A 27,829-nucleotide genomic window follows, 5' to 3' on the forward strand; every position below is an offset into this window, starting at 1 on the left:
CTAAGACATGGAGGGTGATGAGGGTGACGCGTGTCTGATCGTTATCACAGACGTGCCACTGCCCTCCCGAAGGACGCGAATAAACTTTCGCACAGCCCTGGTGCTTGGCTGTTGTGGAGGTCCCCTCACTCCTCCTGAGGACCGACGACACAACCTCCCTAACGTCATTAGTGTTGTTGTTGTGATCGTTGTTGTTGTTGTTGTTATTGTCGTCAATTTAGTTGAATCTGTCCGTCCCACCCCTCAACTCCCGCTCCCTCGCAGAGGAGAAGGGGAACATGGCGGACACCACCCACCCCCCTTCCCCCTCCCCTCCCCTCCCCCCGTGGCCCCACCTTGAAGCCCCCACAGAGAGTCGAGCACGAGGTGGAGTCTGTTGGCGGACGAGCGCAGGCCGGGCGGTCTCACGACGCCGCCGCCGCAGAACACGCCCAGCGAGTCGCCGTTGTCGTCGTAGACGGTCAGCGACTCGTCCACGCAGTCGGGGTCGGAAGACAAGCTGCGGCGGTGGGAGAGCGAGGGTTGTGTGGCGTAGCATGTTAGAGCACGTGTGGTGCGTAGTGTAGCATGTACGAGTGTGTGTAGTGTAGCATGTACGAGCACGTGTAGTGTGTAGTGTAGCATGTACGAGTGTGTGTAGTGTAGCATGTACGAGCACGTGTGGTGTGTAGTGTAGCATGTACGAGTATGTGTAGTGTGTAGTGTAGCATGTACGAGCACGTGTGGTACGTAGTGTAGCATGTACGAGCGTGTGTAGTGTGTAGTGTAGCATGTACGAGTATGTGTAGTGTGTAGTGTAGCATGTACGAGTATGTGTGGTGTAGCATGTACGGGCACGTGTAGTGTGTAGTGTAGCATGTACGAGTGTGTGTAGTGTGTAGTGTAGCATGTACGAGTATGTGTAGTGTAGCATGTACGAGTATGTGTAGTGTAGCATGTACGAGTATGTGTAGTGTGTAGTGTAGCATGTACGAGCACGTGTAGTGTGTAGTGTAGCATGTACGAGTGTGTGTAGTGTAGCATGTACGAGTGTGTGTAGTGTAGCATGTACGAGTATGTGTAGTGTGTAGTGTAGCATGTACGAGTATGTGTAGTGTAGCATGTACGAGTATGTGTAGTGTGACATGTACGAGCACGTGTAGTGTGTAGTGTAGCATGTACGAGTATGTGTAGTGTAACATGTACGAGCACGTGTAGTGTGTAGTGTAGCATGTACGAGCACGTGTGGTGTAGCATGTACGAGTATGTGTAGTGTGTAGTGTAGCATTTACGAGTGTGTGTAGTGTAGCATGTACGAGTGTGTGTAGTGTAGCATGTACGAGTGTGTGTAGTGTAGCATGTACGAGTATGTGTGGTGTAGCATGTACGAGTATGTGTAGTGTAGCATGTACGAGTATGTGTAGTGTAGCATGTACGAGTATGTGTAGTGTAGCATGTACGAGTATGTGTAGTGTAGCATGTACGAGTATGTGTGGTGTAGCATGTACGAGTATGTGTAGTGTAGCATGTACGAGTATGTGTAGTGTAGCATGTACGAGTATGTGTAGTGTAGCATGTACGAGTATGTGTAGTGTAGCATGTACGAGTATGTGTAGTGTAGCATGTACGAGTATGTGTGGTGTAGCATGTACGAGTATGTGTAGTGTGTAGTGTAGCATGTACGAGTGTGTATGGTGTGTAGTGTAACATGTACGAGTGTGTGTGGTGTAGCATGTACGAGTATGTGTAGTGTAGCATGTACGAGTGTGTGTGGTGTGTAGTGTAGCATGTACGAGTATGTGTAGTGTAGCATGTACGAGTGTGTGTGGTGTAGCATGTACGAGTGTGTGTAGTGTAACATGTACGAGTATGTGTAGTGTGTAGTGTAACATGTACGAGCACGTGTAGTGTGTAGTGTAGCATGTACGAGCGTGTGTGGTGTAGCATGTACGAGTATGTGTGGTGTAGCATGTACGAGTATGTGTAGTGTGGCATGTACGAGTATGTGTGGTGTAGCATGTACGAGTATGTGTAGTGTATCATATACGAGTATGTGTAGTGTGTAGTGTAGCATGTACGAGTATGTGTAGTGTAGCATGTACGAGTATGTGTAGTGTGTAGTGTAGCATGCACGAGTATGTGTAGTGTGTAGTGTAGCATGTACGAGTGTGTGTGGTGTGTATTGTAGCATGTACGAGTATGTGTGGTGTGTAGTGTAGCATGTACGAGTGTGTGTAGTGTAGCATGTACGAGTATGTGTAGTGTAGCATGTACGAGTATGTGTAGTGTGTGTAGTGTAGCATGTACGAGTATGTGTAGTGTAGCATGTACGAGTATGTGTAGTGTGTGTAGTGTAGCATGTACGAGCATGTGTAGTGTAACATGTACGAGTATGTGTAGTGTGTAGTGTAGCATGTACGAGCACGTGTAGTGTGTAGTGTAGCATGTACGAGTATGTGTAGTGTGTAGCGTAACATGTACGAACACGTGTAGTGTGTAGTGTAGCATGTACGAGTGTGTGTGGTGTAGCATGTACGAGTATGTGTAGTGTAGCATGTACGAGTGTGTGTAGTGTAGCATGTACGAGTATGTGTAGTGTAGCATGTACGAGTGTGTGTAGTGTAGCATGTACGAGTATGTGTAGTGTAGCATGTACGAGTATGTGTAGTGTGTAGTGTAGCATGTACGAGCACGTGTAGTGTGTAGTGTAGCATGTACGAGTGTGTGTGGTGTAGCATGTACGAGTATGTGTAGTGTGTAGTGTAGCATGTACGAGTGTGTGTAGTGTAGCATGTACGAGTATGTGTAGTGTAGCATGTACGAGTATGTGTAGTGTGTAGTGTAGCATGTACGAGCACGTGTAGTGTGTAGTGTAGCATGTACGAGTGTGTGTGGTGTAGCATTTACGAGTATGTGTAGTGTGTAGTGTAGCATGTACGAGTGTGTGTAGTGTAGCATGTACGAGTATGTGTAGTGTAGCATGTACGAGTATGTGTAGTGTGTAGTGTAGCATGTACGAGTATGTGTAGTGTAGCATGTACGAGTATGTGTAGTGTAGCATGTACGAGTATGTGTAGTGTAGCATGTACGAGTATGTGTGGTGTAGCATGTACGAGTATTTGTAGTGTGTAGTGTAACATGTACGAGCACGGGTAGTGTGTAGTGTAGCATGAACGAGTATGTGTGGTGTAGCATGTACGAGTGTGTGTGGTGTAGCATGTACGAGTATGTGTAGTGTGTAGTGTAGCATGTACGAGTGTGTGTAGTGTAGCATGTACGAGTATGTGTAGTGTGTAGTGTAGCATGTACGAGTATGTGTGGTGTAGCATGTACGGGCACGTATAGTGTGTAGTGTAGCATGTACGAGTATGTGTAGTGTGTAGTGTTGCATGTACGAGTATGTGTAGTGTAGCATGTACGAGTATGTGTAGTGTGTAGTGTAGCATGTACGAGTATGTGTAGTGTGTAGTGTAGCATGTACGAGTGTGTGTGGTGTGTATTGTAGCATGTACGAGCACGTGTAGTGTGTAGTGTAGCATGCACGAGTATGTGTGGTGTGTAGTATAGCATGTACGAGTATGTGTAGTGTGTAGTGTAGCATGTACGAGTGTGTGTGGTGTAGCATGTACGAGTATTTGTAGTGTGTAGTGTAACATGTACGAGCACGGGTAGTGTGTAGTGTAGCATGAACGAGTATGTGTGGTGTAGCATGTACGAGTGTGTGTGGTGTAGCATGTACGAGTATGTGTAGTGTGTAGTGTAGCATGTACGAGTGTGTGTAGTGTAGCATGTACGAGTATGTGTAGTGTGTAGTGTAGCATGTACGAGTATGTGTGGTGTAGCATGTACGGGCACGTATAGTGTGTAGTGTAGCATGTACGAGTATGTGTAGTGTGTAGTGTTGCATGTACGAGTATGTGTAGTGTAGCATGTACGAGTATGTGTAGTGTGTAGTGTAGCATGTACGAGTATGTGTAGTGTGTAGTGTAGCATGTACGAGTGTGTGTGGTGTGTATTGTAGCATGTACGAGCACGTGTAGTGTGTAGTGTAGCATGCACGAGTATGTGTGGTGTGTAGTATAGCATGTACGAGTATGTGTAGTGTGTAGTGTAGCATGTACGAGTGTGTGTAGTGTAGCATGTACGAGTATGTGTAGTGTAGCATGTACGAGCACGTGTAGTGTGTAGTGTAGCATGTATAGAAGTGAATAGTCATGGGTAGTGTAGTGTATAGCAATGCCGTGTATAGTATATTATATAGCACACACACACACACGTACACACGCACACAGGTACACACACACACGCGTACACACGCACGTACTGTCGCATATAGCCGCGTGCAGCCCTATAGTGCAGCGTAGTCGCGTACAGCTGCCCAGCGCGTGCCGAACTTCTAACCGCGACCCACGTGTGCCGTTCACCAAATCGAGAGCTCACTTGAATTGCTGGAACCTCAGCTTGACCTGGTATCTGTGGGGTCCACCCCTTCCCTCCCCAATCGAGAGCTCACTTGAATTGCTGGAACCTCAGCTTGACCTGGTGTCTGTGGGGTCCACACGGCCCCTCCCCAATCGAGAGCTCACTTGAATTGCTGGAACCTCAGCTTGACCTGGTATCTGTGGGGTCCACACGGCCCCTCCCCAATCGAGAGCTCACTTGAATTGCTGGAACCTCAGCTTGACCTGGTATCTGTGGGGTCCACACCGCCCCTCCTCAATCGAGAGCTCACTTGAATTGCTGGAACCTCAGCTTGACCTGGTATCTGTGGGGTCCACACCGCCCCTCCCCAATCGAGAGCTCACTTGAATTGCTGGAACCTCAGCTTGACCTGGTATCTATGGGGTCCACTGCGCCCCTCCCAAATCGAGAGCTCACTTGAATTGCTGGAACCTCAGCTTGACCTGGTATCTGTGGGGTCCACACCGCCCCTCCCCAATCGAGAGCTCACTTGAATTGCTGGAACCTCAGCTTGACCTGGTGTCTGTGGGGTCCACACGGCCCCTCCCCAATCGAGAGCTCACTTGAATTGCTGGAACCTCAGCTTGACCTGGTATCTGTGGGGTCCACACGGCCCCTCCCCAATCGAGAGCTCACTTGAATTGCTGGAACCTCAGCTTGACCTGGTATCTATGGGGTCCACCGCGCCCCTCCCAAATCGAGAGCTCACTTGAATTGCTGGAACCTCAGCTTGATCTGGTATCTGTGGGGTCCACCGCGCCCCTCCCCAATCGAGAGCTCACTTGAATTGCTGGAACCTCAGCTTGACCTGGTATCTGTGGGGTCCACACGGCCCCTCCCCAATCGAGAGCTCACTTGAATTGCTGGAACCTCAGCTTGACCTGGTATCTGTGGGGTCCACCCCTTCCCTCCCCAATCGAGAGCTCACTTGAATTGCTGGAACCTCAGCTTGACCTGGTATCTGTGGGGTCCACCGCGCCCCTCCCCAATCGAGAGCTCACTTGAATTGCTGGAACCTCAGCTTGACCTGGTATCTGTGGGGTCCACACGGCCCCTCCCCAATCGAGAGCTCACTTGAATTGCTGGAACCTCAGCTTGACCTGGTATCTGTGGGGTCCACACGGACCCTCCCAAATCAAGTGCTCACTTGAATTGCTGGAACCTCAGCTTGACCTGGTATCTGTGGGGTCCACCCCGCCCCTCCCCAATCGAGAGCTCACTTGAATTGCTGGAACCTCAGCTTGACCTGGTATCTGTGGGGTCCACCCCGCCCCTCCCCAATCGAGAGCTCACTTGAATTGCTGGAACCTCAGCTTGACCTGGTATCTGTGGGGTCCACCGCGCCCCTACCCAATCGAGAGCTCACTTGAATTGCTGGAACCTCAGCTTGACCTGGTATCTGTGGGGTCCACACCGCCCCTCCCCAATCGAGAGCTCACTTGAATTGCTGGAACCTCAGCTTGACCTGGTATCTGTGGGGTCCACCCCTTCCCTCCCCAATCGAGAGCTCACTTGAATTGCTGGAACCTCAGCTTGACCTGGTATCTATGGGGTCCACCGCGCCCCTCCCAAATCGAGAGCTCACTTGAATTGCTGGAACCTCAGCTTGACCTGGTATCTGTGGGGTCCACCGCGCCCCTCCCCAATCGAGAGCTCACTTGAATTGCTGGAACCTCAGCTTGACCTGGTATCTGTGGGGTCCACACCGCCCCTCCCCAATAGAGAGCTCACTTGAATTGCTGGAACCTCAGCTTGACCTGGTATCTATGGGGTCCACTGCGCCCCTCCCAAATCGAGAGCTCACTTGAATTGCTGGAACCTCAGCTTGACCTGGTATCTGTGGGGTCCACCGCGCCCCTCCCCAATCGAGAGCTCACTTGAATTGCTGGAACCTCAGCTTGACCTGGTATCTGTGGGGTCCACACCGCCCCTCCCCAATCGAGAGCTCACTTGAATTGCTGGAACCTCAGCTTGATCTGGTATCTGTGGGGTCCACCGCGCCCCTCCCCAATCGAGAGCTCACTTGAATTGCTGGAACCTCAGCTTGACCTGGTATCTGTGGGGTCCACACGGCCCCTCCCCAATCGAGAGCTCACTTGAATTGCTGGAACCTCAGCTTGACCTGGTATCTGTGGGGTCCACCCCTTCCCTCCCCAATCGAGAGCTCACTTGAATTGCTGGAACCTCAGCTTGACCTGGTATCTGTGGGGTCCACCGCGCCCCTCCCCAATCGAGAGCTCACTTGAATTGCTGGAACCTCAGCTTGACCTGGTATCTGTGGGGTCCACACGGCCCCTCCCCAATCGAGAGCTCACTTGAATTGCTGGAACCTCAGCTTGACCTGGTATCTGTGGGGTCCACACGGACCCTCCCAAATCAAGTGCTCACTTGAATTGCTGGAACCTCAGCTTGACCTGGTATCTGTGGGGTCCACCCCGCCCCTCCCCAATCGAGAGCTCACTTGAATTGCTGGAACCTCAGCTTGACCTGGTATCTGTGGGGTCCACCCCGCCCCTCCCCAATCGAGAGCTCACTTGAATTGCTGGAACCTCAGCTTGACCTGGTATCTGTGGGGTCCACCGCGCCCCTACCCAATCGAGAGCTCACTTGAATTGCTGGAACCTCAGCTTGACCTGGTATCTGTGGGGTCCACACCGCCCCTCCCCAATCGAGAGCTCACTTGAATTGCTGGAACCTCAGCTTGACCTGGTATCTGTGGGGTCCACCCCTTCCCTCCCCAATCGAGAGCTCACTTGAATTGCTGGAACCTCAGCTTGACCTGGTATCTATGGGGTCCACCGCGCCCCTCCCAAATCGAGAGCTCACTTGAATTGCTGGAACCTCAGCTTGACCTGGTATCTGTGGGGTCCACCGCGCCCCTCCCCAATCGAGAGCTCACTTGAATTGCTGGAACCTCAGCTTGACCTGGTATCTGTGGGGTCCACACCGCCCCTCCCCAATAGAGAGCTCACTTGAATTGCTGGAACCTCAGCTTGACCTGGTATCTATGGGGTCCACTGCGCCCCTCCCAAATCGAGAGCTCACTTGAATTGCTGGAACCTCAGCTTGACCTGGTATCTGTGGGGTCCACCGCGCCCCTCCCCAATCGAGAGCTCACTTGAATTGCTGGAACCTCAGCTTGACCTCGTATCTGGGGTCCACCTGGACGGTCCACCGGCACAGGGCGCTCCTCTCGCCGGCCGCGGAGAAGTTGGACGACGACAGCGACCCCTGGCCGCCGACGAGCGTCTCCCTGCACGGTGACCCCACTGGCGGTGGTGGAGGTGGTGGAGGGTTACGACGCATTCATATTTCCGTGATGCAGGTGTTATTTCTGGGGGGTGGGGTGTTGTATATGGCCCCTTTTCCCCATCTTTAATATCAATAACAATGTTTTGCCAACATATATATAGACGTATGTTTTTTTTTGTTTAACCGAAATAATTAATGAAAACAGGCCCGGTCCCACAGCCATAGCTGGTTTTATTTGTGGGGAGCGGGGGTGGGGGGGGTGGGGTGGGGTGGGCTTAGATCGCGTGAATGTATAGATGCCGTATTCTTTGGGTCTTTCGGCAAAGTCATCGCGCAGGTATAGAAAAAAAATAAAATAGATCACGACGTTTCGGGCGCAAGCACAAGAAGTCCGTCATCAGGTGGGAAAAATCGTGATTTGTTTATTTTGTTTTATACCCCACGTGGCTTTTACCGAAAGAACCATGGAGAAAGGTGCGAATGGAAAAGATAACAAAAAGTAAAAAAATAAAAACGATGACGTATCGATCACAACGCAAACGTTCGATTTAAAGCTTTCATGACTGCAAAGATTCATCTTCTTTGGTTCTTTCGGTAAAGTCACGTAGAAGGGAAACAATAACCTGATGATGATTTCGATTTCAAGCTTTCGTCACTATAGGATTCATATTCTTTGGTTCTTTCGGTAAAGTCACGTAGAAGGGAAACAATAACCTGATGATGATGATTTCGATTTCAGGCATTCGTGACTGCAAGGATTCATCTTCTTTGGTTCTTTCGGTAAAGTCACCACCACGTAGAATGAGAATAAAATAATAAATTGATAAAATAAAATGATGCAATAAAATTCTCACGACGTTTCGGCCACAACACAAGCGGCCTTCATCAGGTGAAGGGACGAGACTGTCTGGAGGACAGCGCTGACGAGACTGCCCTCCAGACAGTCTCGTCCCTCGTCCCTTCACCTGATGAAGGCCGCTTGTGTTGTGGCCCAAAACGTCGTGAGAATTTTACTGTGTTATTTTATTTTATCAATTTATTATTTTATTCTCATTCTACGTGGTGGTGACTTTACCGAAGGAACCAAAGAAGATGAATCCTTGCAGTCACGAAAGCTTCAAATCGAAAGTTGTTGTTGTTGTTTGACTTGCATTCCCACTGGGATTTTTTTCACACGGCATTGGTGGTGTACACGGTGCTTTTTTCAGGAATATTTTTTGCTGTTTTTTTTTTTTCCCCCATGGATTTTCTGTTTTGCACAGTCAACCCAAAGTCACTTTAAGATGTTTTTTATTGTTCGTGTTTTTGTTTTTCTTTGTTGTTTGTTGTGGGGTTGCACTCCGATTCAAGAGCCGAATGGCTCACAGGGCTACGCCAAAAAAAACTGAAACTGAAAGGGCTGCCCGGTAAGAGTCAGCAAGTTGACGTGAGATCGTTGAGCGGGGTCCAAGGCGGGCACCCTGAGGTGGCCGTGTTCCTGTGAGAGATCGGCACGTTAATGTGAGATATTGGCACGTTAATGTGAGATATTGGTGTGTTAATGTGAGATATTGGCGTGTTAATGTGAGATATTGGCACGTTAATGTGAGATATTGGCATGTTAATGTGAGAGATTGGAATGTTAATGTGAGATATTGGCACGTTAATGTGAGATATTGGTGTGTTAATGTGAGATATTGGCGTGTTAATGTGAGATATTGGCACGTTAATGTAAGATATTGGCATGTTAATGTGAGAGATTGGAATGTTAATGTGAAATATTGGCATGTTAATGTGAGATATTGGCGTGTTCCTGTGAGAGATCGGCACGTTAGTGTGAGATATTGGCACGTTAATGTCAGATATTGGCGTGTTAATGTGACATATTGGCATGTTAATGTGACATATTGGTGTGTTCCTGTGAGAGATAGGTACGTTAGTGTGAGATATTGGCACGTTAATGTGAGATATTGGTTTGTTAACGTGAGATATTGGCATGTTAGTGTGAGATATTGGCACGCTAATGTCAGATATTGGCGTGTTAATGTGAGAGATTGGCGTGTTAATGTGAGCGATTGGCATGTTAATGTGACATATTGGCATGTTAATGTGACATATTGGTGTGTTCCTGTGAGAGATCGGCACGTTAATGGAGGACCGCAAAGCAAAAAAAACCAAAACCTCGAGCTCGGTGAGCTCAGCGGCCGTGTTAGGGTGAGAAATGAAACCGGTTAATGTAAAATCAGAGAGCCCAAAACATCAACTAACATCGGAAGGTGGCCGAGCCTCTCCCCCCACCCCACCCCCTGGCGCAGCGACGCGGAACGGAAGCCTCGGCCCTCTCGTGAGTCCCGCCGGAGTCTCGCCGCCACGTGGGAGCGCTCAACGAGTCAAGCGAGGGGCCTCGCAGCGTCATCGCAGCAAGACAGACAGACAGACACACAGACACACAGACAGACAGACAGACAGATACACAGACAGACAGACAGACAAACAAACAGACAGACAGACAGACAAACAGACAAACAAACAGACACACAAACAGACAGACAGACAAACAGACAAACAGACAGACAAACAGACAGACAGACAGACAAACAGACAAACAAACAGACAGACAAACAAACAGACAGACAGACAGACAAATTAAACTCACCCCTGTAAAACGCGCTGAAGTTGCCGGCGATTCCCCGCGTGTCGTACGTGGCCCTCACGGACAAGGCGTTGGAGGACGAGATGATGGGAGCTGGGACTCCGTCGCCGGCGTACTTCCCCAGGAGCGGCGAGTCCGCAGATGGCCCGTCGTAGACATAGACGACCTCGGCACCCGCCTGCAGACTTCGCGCGGACAGCGGACAGCGGACAGCGGAGAGTGGACAGCGGACAGCGGAGAGTGGACAGCGGACAGCGGACAGCGGACAGCGGACAGCTGCTGCTGTGACACGCCCCGACGGTGGCATTGTCCTGGCGCTGGTCGCCTTTCGGCGTCGTCCTCTGGTCTGGCGCCGTTTGAGACTCGGCTCTAAATAAAGCCGTCTCTGGTGTTGTGGGACAATCAGTTTCAAAGACAATGCGTCATCATCATCATCATCATATACTACCAGAGCATGTTTTAGTTTATATGATTACAATACCCCCCCCGCCCCTCCTCAGCCTCAAATCACTGCACCTGAATGAGTTAAATGATGACGTCACCCTGCTGCTGGTCTATTTAAGACCGGGAGCAAGTGGAGAGGGCTTTACCATTCTGGCGGCAAATTTGCCCGATGATGCTGGATGTAAATCACCGGCGAAACGTCGCAGTACAACTCAAACTGTAAACGTTGTGGATTCACTCTTCGACACACCGGTGGGCTAAAGTAGTGAACTATTTTGTCTTTTGTCAACGTGACACTTTTTTTTTGCTGATTGGCCGTGTCGGATGGTGGAGGGTTACAACACATTTATAAATAACGCCATCTAACCCAACAAAAACCTTCATCATGAATAATATTGGTCGCGAAAGCCTACTACGTGTTAAAATGTTTTAGCTTGTGTGTTCACCACAAAGTTTACGTGGCTAACGCAGTGACATTATTCCTGGCAAAAAGTTTTCTGTTTGGTGTTTTTTTTTTACATCTCAACGCAGTCGTTTTATTGCCAGACAGGGTCAAACGTATTCTTGTATTTTGCTAGTGGCAAGGAAGTTCCCGTGATTCAGCTGCTCTCAATTCCATTGATAGTGGCATTGTCTTTGTGCTGGTCGCCTTTTTGGCGTCCTCTGATCTAGCGCCGTTTGCGACTAGGCTCTTAAAGAAAGCCGTCTCTGGTGACGTGGACCAATCAGTTTCGGAGACAACGCATCATCATCATCATCATCATACACTACCAGAGCATGTTCACCACAAGCATACGTGGCTAATGCAGCACGTGATTCCTTGCAGCACGCGTCTGTTTGGTGTTTTAACATCTTATCGCAACCGCAGCTGCATTGCCGGAAAGGGTCAAACCCACGCTTTACGTTGAGCAGAGCTCCCGTTACGACCGCAAACGCTTCAAAACTGTGAGGACGAGCGAGCGTCAAAGATTCGGCACGAATGACCTCGTCGTGAGAGAAACCTCGAAAGGTTCGTGACCTTACGGATAAAAGATTGCTTGTGTTGCAGTCGAAACGTCGTGAAAATTTTCTTGTTATATATTTTTATGATTTCATTGTTTCCCTTCTACGTGGTGACTTTACCGAAAGAACCAAGTATAATAATTTTATTGTTTCATATTGTTATTATTTTATTGTTTCCCTTCTATACGTGGTGACTTTACCGAAAGAACCAAGAATAATAATTTTATTGTTTTATATTTTTAATATTTTATTGTTTCCCTTCTACGTGGTGACTTTACCGAAAGAACCAAGTATAATAATTTTATTGTTTCATATTTTTATTATTTTATTGTTTCCCTTCTATACGTGGTGACTTTACCGAAAGAACTAAGATTAATAATTTTATTGTTTTATATTTTTATTATTTTATTGTTTCCCTATCTAACGTGGTGACTTTACCGAAATAACCAAGAATAATAATTTTATTGTTTAATATTTTTGTTATTTTATTGTTTCCCTTCTACGTGGTGACTTTACCGAAAGAGCCAAGTATAATAATTTTATTGTTTCATATTTTTATTATTTTATTGTTTCCCTTCTATACGTGGTGACTTTACCGAAAGAACCAAGAATAATAATTTTATTGTTTTATATTTTTAATATTTTATTGTTTCCCTTCTACGTGGTGACTTTACCGAAAGAGCCAAGTATAATAATTTTATTGTTTCATATTTTTATTATTTTATTGTTTCCCTTCTATACGTGGTGACTTTACCGAAAGAACCAAGAATAATAATTTTATTGTTTTATATTTTTAATATTTTATTGTTTCCCTTCTACGTGGTGACTTTACCGAAAGAACCAAGTATAATAATGTTATTGTTTCATATTTGTATTATTTAATTGTTTCCCTTCTATACGTGGTGACTTTACCGAAAGAACCAAGAATAATAATTTTATTGTTTTATATTTTTAATATTTTATTGTTTCCCTTCTACGTGGTGACTTTACCGAAAGAACTAAGAATAATAATTTTATTGTTTTATATTTTTATTATTTTATTGTTTTCCTATCTAACGTGGTGACTTTACCGAAAGAACCAAGAATAATAATTTTATTGTTTTATATTTTTATTATTTTATTGTTTCCCTTCTACGTGGTGACTTTACCGAAAGAACCAAGTATAATAATTTTATTGTTTCAGATTTGTATTATTTTATTGTTTCCCTTCTATACGTGGTGACTTTACCGAAAGAACCAAGAATAATAATTTTATTGTTTAATATTTTTATTATTTTATTGTTTTCCTATCTAACGTGGTGACTTTACCCAAAGAACCAAGAATAATAATTTTATTGTTTCATATTTTTATTATTTTATTGTTTCCCTTCTATATGTGGTGACTTTACCGAAAGAACCAATAATAATAATTTTATTTATATTCTTCGTTTTTTCTGTAAAGTCACGTTGAAGAGAAACAACATAACCGTTTGAGTTATGGTCGAAACGTCGTGATAATTTTTTTATTGTTTTATAATTATTTTATTATTTTGTTGTTTCTCTTCAACGTGACTTTACCGAAAAAACTAAGAATATGAATTACTGCAGTCACGAAAGCTTTAAATCAAAATAATTTTATTGTTTAATATTTTTCTTATTTTACCTCCACTTTACCGAAAGAACCAAGAATAATAATTTTTGTGTTTAATATTTTTATTATTTTATTGTTTCCTTTCTATATGTGGTGACTTTACCGAAAGAACCAATAATAATAATTTTATTGTTTAATATTTTTATTATTTTATTGTGTCCCTTCTATACGTGGTGACTTTACCGAAAGAACCAAGAATAATAATTTTATTGTTTTATATTTTCATTATTTTATTGTTTCCCTATCTAACGTGGTGGTGACTTTACCGAAAGAACCAAGAATAATAATTTTATTGTTTAATATTTTTATTATTTTATTGTTTCCCTTCTATACGTGGTGACTTTACCGAAATAACCAAGTATAATAATTTTAATTGTTTTATATATATTTTTTATTTTATTGTTTCCCTTCTATATGTGGTGACTTTACCGAAAGAACCAAGAATAACAATTTTATTGTTTTATATTTTCAATATTTTATTGTTTCCCTATCTAACGTGGTGGTGACTTTACCGAAAGAACCAAGAATATGGATGACATTGGCGAGGAAAGCCTACTAGGTGGTGAAACCGACGTTCGCACTTACGCCCCCTCTAGCATGAGCACACGTGCACGTTGTGTTGAACCTCCACCGCCGTCGTGTACGAGGGACATCCGTGCTCATCGGCGGAGCGGACTCTTAACAGCCCGAAGCGTTTCGTGACGCGTGGTTGCGAACCTGTGGGCCAGAGTGAGTGCACCTATACATCCCCTCCCTTCCCTTCCCTCCCTTCCCCCCACAACCGCCGCTTACCTGAACGTCTGGAAGCGAAGGATCACGGCCGTACCCGGCCCGCCGGTTATGGTCCAGAGGCAGTCACCGACGTTGGGCCTCGCGAGCAAATCGGCGAAGCGGACGGTGCCGCTCGCGCCGGATGGGTTGATGCGACAGACTCCGCCTAGGGCATCGCGGGCCACTCTTTAGTTACTTTCACCGGACGAATCGTCAAAGGGGGGGGGGGGGAGGCGGAGGATGACCATCGGAGTCACCAAGAGATGTGTTGATGCTACACACTATACACTGCTATACACCGCGCTACAATGTACACGTCAGTAATATACGCTACACTATACACTACACTGTACACTACACTATACACTACACTACTATACACTACTATACACTACACTATACACATTACTACTATAGTATACACTACTATACACCGCGCTACAATATACATGTCACTAATATACGCTGCACTATACACTACACGACAATACACTAGACGACTATACACTACACTATACACATCACTGCTATACACTACACTATACACTACACTATACACGACACTACTATACACTACACTATACACATCACTGCTATATACTACACTATACACTTCACTACTTTCCACTACACTATACACTACACTATACACTACACTATACACTACACTATACACGACACTACTATACACTATACTACTATTTGCTAGACTACTGTGCACTACACTACTATTTGCTAGACTACTATACACCACACTATTATACACTACACTATACACATCACTGCTATACACTACACTATACACAACACTATACACTACACTATACACATCACTACTATACAATACACTACTATACACTACACTATACACTTCACTACTTTCCACTACACTATACACTACACTATACACTACACTATACACGACACTACTATATACTACACTACTATTTGCTACACTACTATACACTACACTACTATTTGCTAGACTACTATACACCACACTACTATACACTACACTACTATACACTACACTACTATACACTACACTACTATACACTACACTATATACTACACTACTATACAACACACTACTATACACTACACTACTATACACTACACTATACACTACACTTCTATACACCACACTACTATACACTACACTACAATACACTACACTATACACTACACTACTATACACCACACTACTATACGCTACACTACTATACACTACACTATACACTACACTACTATACACTACACTACTATACACTACACTACTATACACCACACTACTATACGCTACACTACTATACACTACACTACTATACACTACACTACACTATACATGACACTACTATACACTACACTATACACTACACTACAATACACTACACTACTATACACTACACTACTATACACCACACTACTATATGCTACACTACTATACACTACACTACTGTTTGCTAGACTACTATACACTACACTATACACTACACTACTATACACTACACTATACACTACACTATACACTACACTACTATACACTACACTACTATACACTACACTATACAATGGACTACTATACACTACACTACTATACACTACACTATACACTACACTATACACTACTATACACTACACTACTATACACTACACTACTATACACTACACTACTATACACTACACTATACACTACACTATACACCACACTACTATACACTACACTATACACTATACACTACACTATACACTACACTACACTACTATACACTACACTATACACTACACTATACACTACACTATACACTACACTACTATACACTACACTACTATACACTACACTATACACTACACTATACACTACACTACTATACACCACACTACTATACACTACACTATACACTACACTACTATACACTACACTATACATCACACTACTATACACTACACTATACACTACACTATACACTACACTATGCACTACACTACTATACACCACCCTACACTTTACACTACACTATACATCCCACTACTATACACTACACCACTCTACTATACACCACACTACTATACACCACCCTACACTTTACACTACACTACTATACACCACCCTACACTTTACACTACACTATAAACTACACTACAGAGGGAGAGAGCGACGGGCTCTGTGTGTGGTTCGGTCGTGCGGGAGAGGCGACAGGGACATGGCGTGGGTTGGAGGCTGGCGAGCGATGCGAGTTGATGGAAAGGGGATCGCGAGGAAGAAAGGCAGAAGAAGAGGTGCGGGAGGGGGGGGGGGCGATGTAGTGGTGTGATGTGGTGGGTGTGATGTAGTGGTGTGATGTGGTGGGTGTGATGTGGTGGGTGCGATGTGGTGGGTGTGATGTAGTGGTGTGATGTAGTGGTGTGATGTAGTGGTGTGATGTAGTGGGTGTGATGTGGTGGTGTGATGTAGTGGTGTGATGTAGTGGTGTGATGTGGTGGGTGTGATGTGGTGGTGTGATGGTGTGATGTGGTGGTGTGATGTGGTGTGATGTGGTGGTGTGATGTAGTGGTGTGATGTAGTGGTGTGACGTGGTGGTGTGATGTAGTGGTGTGATGTGGTGGGTGTGATGTAGTGGTGTGATGTGGTGGATGCGATTTGGTGGTGCGTGTAAGAGTCAAAAGACAGAAAGTGAGTGTATTATTTCTGTATATACATTTGATGTACATCCGTCACACATTTGTTGACGGACTGGTTATATTTCATTTGGAATATCCCAACTGTGTAGAAACCCCCCTGCGGTTAGACGCTCCGTTGGTTAAACCCAGACGTCACTTCCGGTTTGTACAGTATAAACGGGGAGCTACAAGAAGGGCCGTGGTGAGCGAGTGGATGCAGTCTTTTGACCGTGCCACGAGGTGGCACAGTACGTGAACAGGCGATGATTTAACTTTAGAAAACGCTCGTTTTTGTGCAACTAAGCAATAAGGAAACAGTTTGACTTAAGACACCTCAAAAACGCGTCAGGCTTTTTTGCTCCCACAAGTTAAGGCGTAGCTTATTTTTTTGGTTCAGGAAAGCTGCGTCTACAGTGTGATGTGGTGGTGGGTGTGATGTGGTGGTGCGATGTGGTGGTGTGATGTGGTGGTGTGATGTGGTGAGTGCGATGTGGTGGTGGTGTGATGTGGTGGTGTGATGTAGTGGTGTGATGTGGTATGGTGTGATGTGGTGGTGTGATGTGGTGGTGTGATGTGGTGGTGCGATGCGGTGGTGTGATGTAGTGGTGTGATGTGGTGGTGTGATGTGGTGAGTGCGATGTTGTGAGTGCGATGCGGTGGTGTGATGTGGTGGGTGTGATGTGGTGGGTGTGATGTGCTGGTGTGATGTGGTGTGATGTGGTGGTGTGATGTAGTCGTGTGATGTGGTGGATGTGATGTAGTGGGTGTGATGTAGTGGTGGTGGTGTGATGTGGTGAGTCCGATGTGGTGGTGTGATGTGGTGGTGTGATGTGGTGGTGTGATGTGGTGGGTGTGATGTGGTGTGATGTGGTGGTGTGATGTGGTGGTGTGATGTGGTGGTGTGATGTGGTGGGTGCGATGTGGTGAGTGCGATGCGGTGGTGTGATGTGGTGGGTGTGATGTGGTGGTGTGATGTGGTGGTGTGATGTGGTGGGTGTGATGGTGTGATGTGGTGGTGTGATGTAGTGGTGGTGGTGTGATGTGGTGGTGTGATGTGGTGAGTGCGATGTGGTGGTGTGATGTGGTGAGTGCGATGTGGAGAGTGCGATGTGGTGAGTGCGATGCGGTGGTGTGATGTGGTGGTGTGATGTGGTGTGATGTGGTGGGTGTGATGTGGTGGGTGTGATGTGGTGGTGTGATGTAGTGGTATGATGTGGTGGGTGTGATGTGGTGGTTTGATGTGCTGGGTGTGATGTGGTGGTGTGATGTGGATGTGATGTGGTGGTGTGATGTAGTGGTGTGATGTGGTGGTGTGATGCGGTGGTGTGATGTGGTATGGTGTGATGTGGTGAGTGCGATGTGGTGAGTGCGATGCGGTGGTGTGATGTGGTGGTGTGATGTAGTGGTGGTGGTGTGATGTGGTGGGTGTGATGTGGTGGGTGCGATGTGGTGGTGTGATGTAGTGGTGTGATGTGGTGGTGTGATGTGGTGAGTGCGATGTGGTGGTGTGATGTGGTGAGTGCGATTTGGTGAGTGCGATGCGGTGGTGTGATGTGGTGGGTGTGATGTGGTGGTGTGATGTGGTGTGATGTGGTGGATGTGGTGTGATGTGGGTGTGATGTGGTGGGTGTAATGTGGTGGGTGTGATGTGGTGGGTGTGATGTGGTGGTGTGATGTAGTGGTGTGATGTGGTCGGTGTGTTGTGGTGGTGTGATGTGGTGTGTGTGATGTGGTGGTGTGATGTGGTGGATGTGATGTGGTGGTGTGATGTAGTGGTGTGATGTGGTGGGTGTGATGTGGTGGATGTGATCTGGTGGGTGTGATGTGGTGGGTGTGATGTGATGTGGTGGGTGTGATGTGGTGGGTGTGATGTGGTGGGTGTGATGTGGTGGGTGTGATGTGGTGGGTGTGATGTGATGTGGTGGTGGTGGTGGTGAACCAAGGAGCGGAAAGAGAGATGGCGCAGGAACAGGGCGGCGTGGAGGTCGGCAAAGAGAGCGGAGGAACGCCCCCACGTGGAGTGGGGAAAACGCGTGGAGGAAGAAGATAAGTCTCTGGGTCTCTGTGGAAGTCCATGGGTATCTGTAGGAGTCTGTGGGTCTCTGTGGAAGTCTGTGGGTCACTGTGGACGTCCATGGGTATCTGTATATCGCTGGGTCTCTTGGTAGGTCCATGGGTCCCTGTATTAGTCTGTGGGTATCTGTACGAGTGTGTGGGTCTCAGTGGAAGTCCATGGGTATCTGTATATCTCTGGGTCTCTTTATAGGTCCATGGGCCTCTGTATTAGTCTGTGGGTATCTGTACGAGTCTGTGCATCTCAGTGGACGTCCATGGGTGTCTGTACATCTCTTGGTCTCTTTGGAAGTCTATGGGTCTCTGTAGGAGTCTGTTGGGTATCTGTGGGAGTCTGTGGGTCTCTGTGGAAGTCCATGGGTATCTGTATATCTCTGGGTCTCTTGGTAGGTCCATGGGTCCCTGTATTAGTCTGTGGGTATCTGTACGAGTCTGTGGGTCTCAGTGGAAGTCCATGGGTATCTGTATATCTCTGGGTCTCTTGGTAGGTCCATGGGTCTCTGTGAGAGTCTGTGGGTATCTGTGGGAGTCTGTGGGTCACTGTGGACGTCCATGGGTATCTGTACATCTCTTGGTCTCTTTGTAAGTCTATGGGTCTCTGTAGGAGTCTGTGGGTATCTGTGGGAGTCTGTGCATCTCTGTGGAAGTCCATGGGTATCTGTATATCTCTGGGTCTCTTTGTAGGTCCATGGGTCCCTGTATTAGTCTGTGGGTATCTGTACGAGTATGTGCGTCTCTTTGGAAGTCAATGGTATCTGTACATCTCTGGGTCTCTTTGTAGGTCCATGGGTCCCTGTATTAGTCTGTGGGTATCTGTACGAGTTTGTGCGTCTCAGTGGAAGTCCATGGGTATCTGTACATCTCTTGGTCTCTTTGTAAGTCTATTGGTCTCTGTAGGAGTCTGTGGGTATCTGTGGGAGTCTGTGGGTCACTGTGGACGTCCATGGGTATCTGTACATCTCTTGGTCTCTTTGTAAGTCTATGGATCTCCGTAGGAGTCTGTGGGTATCTGTGGGAGTCTGAGGGTCACTGTTCACGTCCATGGGTGTCTGTACATCTCTTGGTCTCTTTGTAAGTCTATGGGTCTCTGTAGGAGTCTGTGGGTATCTGTGGGAGTCTATGGGTCACTGTGGACGTCCATGGGTATCTGTACATCTCTTGGTCTCTTTGTAAGTCTATGGATCTCCGTAGGAGTCTGTGGGTATCTGTGGGAGTCTGAGGGTCACTGTTCACGTCCATGGGTATCTGTACATCTCTTGGTCTCTTTGTAAGTCTATGGGTCTCTGTAGGAGTCTGTGGGTATCTGTGGGAGTCTATGGGTCACTGTGGACGTCCATGGGTATCTGTACATCTCTGGGTCTCCATGCGAGGCCATAACGGGAGAAGCCGCTGTCAATTAAATACTCAATCCAAGTGGATGAGTCACAGCGGACGCCGCCACTGCCCAGCCCACAACTTGAGTTGTGCACAGACTCAGCCCATCCACCAGGGGGGGAGGAGCTGTAATGGCACAGGCATCGTGACGTCTTCACACCACGGTAACAGGAAGCCAATCAAATGTGGGCGAGGTCACAATTGGGGAGCGGCGTTCGCGAGGGTGGTGGTGGGGGTTGTAACGGCGTCGTGTATGTTAGTGGAATAATAATAATCGTAGAAGTTAGATTTGCTGATCGTGTTTCAAATGCTCAGCATTTAGTTACCTCTTAGGTTGCCGTAGCTGAGCACGTAGCCAAATGAGTCGTAGGATGCCACCCCGTAGAGGTAGAGCCCAAACGTCTGAGTCGCGTGTTCCACCAGGAACTTCTGATTCCCACTTCCGAGGTTCAGCTCCCCGGCCACGAACTGGAGGTCGCTTGTCCGGACCCACTGGATCTTATCGCACAGTGTCTTGTTGTTGATGACGATTCCACATTTGTCCGCATCCTTGACGATCACGATTAAAATGTTTATAAAATCTGGTTGAGTCGCAAACAGGTACATGTTAGAGAACTTGCTGGTCGGTATGATGTTCATCTGGAACGGATCCATGGAATACCCTAGAGTTGTAGACCCACCCTGGCAAATGTACATGACCCCTACGTTCACAGATGAGTTTATAGACAAAGTCTGGTTTGCATATATAGGAACGCTGATGCGACCATAATTGGTCAACGTGTAGGTTGTGAAATTCCCATCGACACTGACATTGACTCTGATGCTCGCGCTTGAAGGCGAGGTGATGATGACGCTGTCATTTGTTGACTTGATGGACACAGGGAAGACCAGGTAAGAGGAGCCCCACTGTCGTACTGGCAAGAGCTGCTCTGTCACAAAATTGCAGGCTGTGTGGACTGCGATGCACCGATCTCCACTGAACACGGCCACAGGTTGACTCGAAAGTACCCTGGTCCCAGTTAAAGCGGATCCTTGGAACTGCACGACTTGGTCCTCTTGTAGAGTGATGTTCAGATTGTTGGAGTACGTCACACCGTTGAAAATAACATTTCCGCTCAAAATAATCTGCACCGTCACGTTGTTGTAGGGACTGACTATCGCGAATTCGTTCGTTGACGAACCAGACACAGGAGCGACTACGTAATATTCTGTTCCCAGCTCTTGCTCAGGGATCATCATGAACCCATCGGTTGTTGCAGATCGTTTGGACATGCCCCACACTGAGATGTCACTGTCGGAACGAACGGACACGACCTTGTTGGTGACGATGCCGTTCTCTGCGATCTCTGCCGTTACCGGGATGGATACATTGCCGACGGAGAAGGGAGGCAGGAGGACGGCCTGCGAGAAGTTCACCGCAGGGACCGAGATGGTGACCTGAGTGCTGCTGTCGTAGCTGGCGAAGTCCACCACAAGTGCGTCGACTACCTCCACGTAGTTCTGCATAAATGCGCCGAAGAACTGACGTCCCACACTGCTCCCGGCTCCGTTCCCTGCGAGCGGTGACGACAACATCAGGGCAAAGCGAGAGAGTTCAACTTTTGAGAACAAGGCCACGAGATCGACATTAAAAAAAATCACCTTCATGGTGGTCGTTAAGCAGGAGGGGAAAAAAACATCCTCTTGAAGTGACAAACTTTAAGCGTCGTCCGCTTTTAGCGGGGTTTTATTTCTCAAGTAGTGTGTATTCCAAACTTTCACAGCAGCTTATTTTCCTTTCACACCAACATTATGTATACTCCCCCCCCCTCACCGTGCCGGTCCAGTACATCATTGTTATGCAAATTCCTTTGTCAAGGCGTTTTTGTTTCCTCCCACACAGCTTAAAGGACGCGACCTGGGCATGGCTGTCTTCACTCCAACGCTGTCCTCTGGACAGTCCAGTCCCTTCACCTGATGAAGGCCACTTGTATTGTGGCCGAAACGTCGTGATTTTTTGTTATTTTATTTTTACCTACGTGGTGACTTTACCGAATAGAACCAAAGAGTACATGCGTAGTTAATGCAGACTTCACTCCTTGCAAAATGTATCACCTATTTGGCGTTAAAAAAATCTTAGCGCACCTCGTGTTTTGCTAATGCCAGAAAAAAAATTATGAAAACCCAAACTTACCTTTGTGTCGCTTTGATACCGGCACAAACGAAAAGGTCCCATCGGTAGAGGACTTGGTGTTACACAAACGCCCTATCCACGGGTCAAGCCTGCACCGGCTACGGCAGCAGAATCAGCGAGGCAGAGCCACCCCCGGTGCCAGTTTCACCAGCGACCAAATCGCGCGTCCGACGCGGACAGAGAGCGGCAAGCGGCGGCGGAACTTCACCGGCGCCACGCGGTCGGGCGTTGGCGTCGCGAGCCCGGCCCCCGCTAAAGGGGGGGGGCCGGGCTCGCGTACAGAAATCCTCTCCACCCCACCCGGGGCGGCGGAAGTTGAGGCGCGAAAAGTGTGAGACCCCTCGGAAGGTTCGAGCGTGCGGGGAACGAGGAAGCGAGCGCGGCGGGGCGGGGGGCGGGGTGGTGAGACGGTGCGCGTTGAGCGGGCGGCGTGGAAGTGGGGTGGTGAGAGGGACGACGCCGCGTGGGGAGAGGGGAGAGGATGCGGGAGTGTTGAGACCGATCCATTGAAGATAGCGCGGGGGTGGGGTGGGGAGATGCCTCGTGCTCGACGCGGGTTAGGAGGAAGAAGAGGAGGCAGGAGCGGACGGGGGGGGGGGGGTGGGGGGGGGGGAATGAACCGCGTTAGGTTTGACGCGTCGGTAACGCTTTCGTGAGCGAGCAAATATCATCCAGGGTGTTGTTTTTTTAGTACCGAGATTAGTGTCACTGAACAGAAAGTGGCTAATTCGTTACTAATACAGCACTAGTGTGGTATGTAGTATGGTGTATAGTGCAGTGTGTAGTGTAGTGTATAGTGTAGTGTATAGTGAAGTAAAATGCTACAGCACACCGGTGTGTTGGAGAGTAAATCCATAAGTGTGTTGTTAAACCCGCCACCATCCGACACAGCCAATCAGTAAAGTTTTTAGTGTCACATAAACAGAACGTGCCAATTCGTTACTAATGCAGCACTAGTGTATAGTGTAGTGTATAGTGTAGTGTATAGTGTAGTGTATAGTGTAGTGTATAGTGTAGTGTATAGTGTAGTGTATAGTGCAGTATATAGTGTCGTGTATAGTGCCGTGTATAGTGCAGTGTATAGTGTAGTGTATCATGTAGTATATGAGTACACCACTAACCGCTATGTCGGAGAGCAAATCCACAATGTTTACAATCGGAGTTCGACGTTTCGCCAATAATTACAACCAGCTTCATCAGGCGACAGCTGTCGCGTGGTGACGCGTTAGAAGGCACGTTTCTAGTTACGCGATGCAACCGAAAAGGCGTTTAGCAAAAAATGCAATTTCAGTTTAGTTTCATCATCGGTCTATATGTTTGTATCGGTCTCTGGGTCTTTGGGGGTATGGTTGGGAGTCCGTGAGTATCTGTACGTCTCTGGGGTCTCCTTGTGAGTCTCTGTGGGAGTCTCTGTGGGAGTCTGTGGGTATCTGTACATCTTTGGGTCTCCGTGCGAGGCCAAAATGTGAGAAACCGCCATCAGCGCATTCCAGTTTCTCAATTAAATACTCAAGCCAAGTGGACGAGTCACAGCAGGCGCCTCCTCTGCCCCTCACACAACATCAGTCGCTTTAACACGTGGGTTTTCGCGACCAAAATCATCCATAATAGAGTTGTTTTTTTGTTAGATGGCGTATTGTAAATGTTGTGGCTTGGCTCACCAACACACCGGTGTGCTGTACTGGTGACGAATTGGCACGTTCTGTTTCCGTGACAACCCCTACCAGTTGGCTGTATCGGGTAGTGGTGGGTTTTAACGACACGTTTATATATTTACGCGTTCTAACCAAAATAACTTATCGATTTAAAGCTTTCGTGACTGCAATGATTCATCTTCTTTGGTTCTTTCGGTAAAGTCACGTAGAATGAGATGCTAAATTATATGCTAATTCCTTTGTCAAGGCGCTTTGTTTCCTCTCACACAGCTTAAAGGTCGTGATCTGAACGTGGCTCTTTCACTCTAGCGCTGTCCTACCAGACAGTCTCGTCCCTTCACCTGATGAAGGCCGCTTGTGTTGTGGCCGAAACGTCGTGAGAATATTATTGTGTTATTTTATTTTAAAAATTTATTATTTTATTCTCATTCTACGTGACTTTACTGAAAGAACCAAAGAAGAAAATAACTTATATTAGGGAGAACTTAAGTTGTGCACAAAATGAGCCCATCCACCAGGGGGGGGGGGAGGGGCTGTAATGGCAAGAACGTTTTGACTTCATCGCACCACGGTAACAGGAAGCCAATCAAATGTGGGCGAGGTCACAATTGGGGAGGGGCGTGGCGAGGGTGGTGGTGGGGGTTGTAACGGCGTCGTGTATGTTAGTGGAATAATAATAATAATCGTAGCAGTAGAAGTTAGATTTGCTACAAGTCTGGCTGATCTCGTAACAACGCTCAGCGTTTAGTTACCTCTTAGGTTGCCGTAGCTGAGGACGTAGCCAAATGAGTCGTAGGATGCCACCCCATAGAGGTAGAGCCCGAACGTCTGAGTCGCGTGTTCCACCAGGAACTGCTGATTCCCAAGTCCCAGTTTCAGCTCCCCGGCCACGAACTGGAGGTCGTTTGTCCGGACCCACTGGATCTTATCGCACAGTGTCCCGTTGTTGATGACGATCCCACATTTGTCCGCATCCTTGGCGATCACGATTAAAATGTTTATAAAATCTGGTTGAGTCGCAAATAGGTACTTGTTAGAGAACTTGCTGGTCGGTATGATGCTCATCTGGAATGGGTCCATGGAATACCCTAGAGTTGTAGACCCACCCTGGCAAATGTACATGACCCCTACGTTCACAGATGAGTTTATAGACAAAGTCTGGTTTGCATATACAGATACGCTGATGTGTCCATAATTGGTCAACGTGTAGGTTGTGAAATTCCCACCGACACTGACATTGACACTGACGCTCGCGCTTGTAGGCGAGGTGATGATGACGCTGTCGTCTGTTGACTTGATGGACACAGGGAAGACCAGGTAAGAGGAGCCCCACTGCGATACTGGCAAGAGCTGCTCTGTCACAAAATTGTAATAAGTATGAACAGCGATGAACCGATCTCCACTGAACACGGCCACAGGTTGACTCGAAAGTACCCTGGTCCCAGTCAGAGAGGATCCTTGGAACTGCACGACCTCGTTCTCTTGTAGAGTGATGTTCAGTTCGTTGGAGTACGTCACACCGTTGAATGTAACATTTCCGCTCAAAATAATCTGCACCGTCACGTTGTTGTAGGGACTGATTATTGCAAATTCGTTCCGGGTTATGACACCAGACACAGGAGCGACTACGTAATATTCTATTCCCAGTTCCTGCCCAGGGATCATCATGAATCCATCGGTTGTTGCAAGTCGTTTGGACATGCCCCACACTGAGATGTCACTGTCAGAACGAACGGACACGACCTTGTTGGTGACGATGCCGTTCTCTTTGATCTCTGCCGTTACCGGGATGGATACATTGCCGACGGAGAAGGGAGGCAGGAGGACGGTCTGCGAGAAGTTCACCGCGGGGACCGAGACGGTGACCTGAGCGCTGCTGTTGTAGCTGACGAAGTCCACCACAAGCGCGTCGACCATCCGCCTGTAGTTCGGCATAAATGCGCCGAAGTGCTGACGTCCCACACTGCTCCCGGCTCCGTTCCCTGCAAGCGGTGATGACAACATCAGTGCATACGAGAGGTCAACTTTTGAGAATAAGGCCATGTGATCGACAATAAAAATCACCCTTCGTGGTGGTCGTTAAGGAGGAGGGGAAGAAAAAAACCTCTTGAAGCGACAAACTTAAAGCGTCGTTCGCTTTTGGCCCGGTTTTTATTTCTCGACGCAGGCGTTGTGAGCGTTTGTCGCATAAAGCGAAAGCATCGCCACGGTGGCCGCTTCGCTGAGGCCGCTATCATTTGCGGTTGAGAATAACTCCAAGAGGGCGACCGATAAAAACAGAAAATAATTCCTCGCTTTACACGGAAACAAGCGGTGATTAGAAAAAAAACACGCTTAAAGTGAAAAAACACTTTGAGCGCAAATGAGCGCTTAAAGTGTGCGTGGTTAATGCAGACTTCACTCTTTGCAAAAGGTATCACACCTATCGGGAATTTGAATATCTTAACACGGGGAAGCCTGCTCCGGCTACAGCAACAAGCCACAGCCACCCGTGCCCCCGTGCCAGACTCAACTCGGAGTGGCCTCACCACAGGGAGAGAGAGAAAGACAGACGCAGGCTCCAAACATACAGCGGCAGGCATCGAGAGGGTCGGGATCGAACCCACGACCTCCTTTATACCAGGCGAGGTAGTTAACATCTCTCAGGCTAATCAAACCCACGACTTCCTGTATGCCAGGCGAGGTAGTTAACATCTCTCAATCTAATCAAACCCACGACCTCCTGTAGACCAGACGAGGTAGTAAACATCTCCTAGCCACCGTGATGATGATGAAAGAATGAGAAACAGACTCCAAACATACAGCGGTAGGCATCTTCAGGGTCGGGATCGGACCCCTGAAGCCTGCTGTATACCAGGCGAGGTAGTTAACATCTCTCAGGCTAATCAAACCCACGACCTCCTGTAGACCAGGCGAGGTAGTTAACATATCTCAGGGTAATCGAACCCACGACCTCCTGTATACCAGTCGAGGTAGTTAACATATCACTGCAAGGGACAGAGAGAGACACGCAGACTCCAAATTTACAGCGGCAGGCATCGTCAAGGTCGGGATCGAACCCACAACGTCCTTGCACACCAGGGGAGGTAGTTAACATCTCACCGCCTTTAAACAAACACAAAAAAAGTGAACAGACTCGTAACCCACAGGTCAAGCCTGCGCCGGCTACAGCAGCAGCAAGGCAGAGCCACCCCGTGACAAAATCGCGTCCAATGCTGAAAGAGCGCATTCCACGGGCGCACGTGGTGGTCACATCGTGACCACCACGTGACCACCACGTCGTGACCACCACGTGGTGACTACCACGTCGCAACCACCACGTGACCACCACGTGACCACGCCGTTACCACCAAGGTGTGACCACCACGTGACCACGCCGTGACCACCACGTGGTGGTCACGTGGTGGTCACGTGGTGGTCACGACGTGGTGGTCACGACTCCACTATATACTCCACTACACACTCCACTACACACTACACTCCACTACACACTACACTCCACTACACACTACACTACACTCCACTACACACTACACTCCACTACACACTCCACTACACACTCCACTACACACTACACTCCACTACACACTCCACTACACACTACACTCCACTACACACTCCACTATACACTCCACTCCACTATACACTACACTCCACTACACACTACAGTCCACTACACACTACACTACACTCCACTACACACTCCACTACACACTCCACTA

The 27,829-nt window shown here is 47.6% G+C and overlaps 1 protein-coding gene across 1 annotated transcript; it reads right to left on the reverse strand.

Annotated features, from left to right (window-relative positions):
• On the reverse strand, nucleotides 1-26,131 carry LOC142907328 (IgGFc-binding protein-like). The gene is made up of 6 exons (XM_076056737.1): nucleotides 24,860-26,131; nucleotides 14,193-14,337; nucleotides 10,328-10,509; nucleotides 7,559-7,709; nucleotides 336-499; nucleotides 1-134 (listed from the first exon to the last, which is right to left on the reverse strand). Exons 1-6 carry the CDS (start codon nucleotides 26,109-26,111, stop codon nucleotides 1-3), a joined length of 2,028 nt encoding a protein of 675 aa, XP_075912852.1. The 5' UTR covers nucleotides 26,112-26,131.
• Between the last annotated feature and the right edge of the window lie 1,698 nt (nucleotides 26,132-27,829).

The sequence above is a fragment of the Petromyzon marinus genome, chromosome 77, assembly GCF_048934315.1.
Source record: "Petromyzon marinus isolate PM22_M1 ecotype Great Lakes invasive population chromosome 77, UKy_Petmar_22M1.pri1.0, whole genome shotgun sequence".
Classification (NCBI taxonomy): Eukaryota; Metazoa; Chordata; class Hyperoartia; order Petromyzontiformes; family Petromyzontidae; genus Petromyzon; species Petromyzon marinus.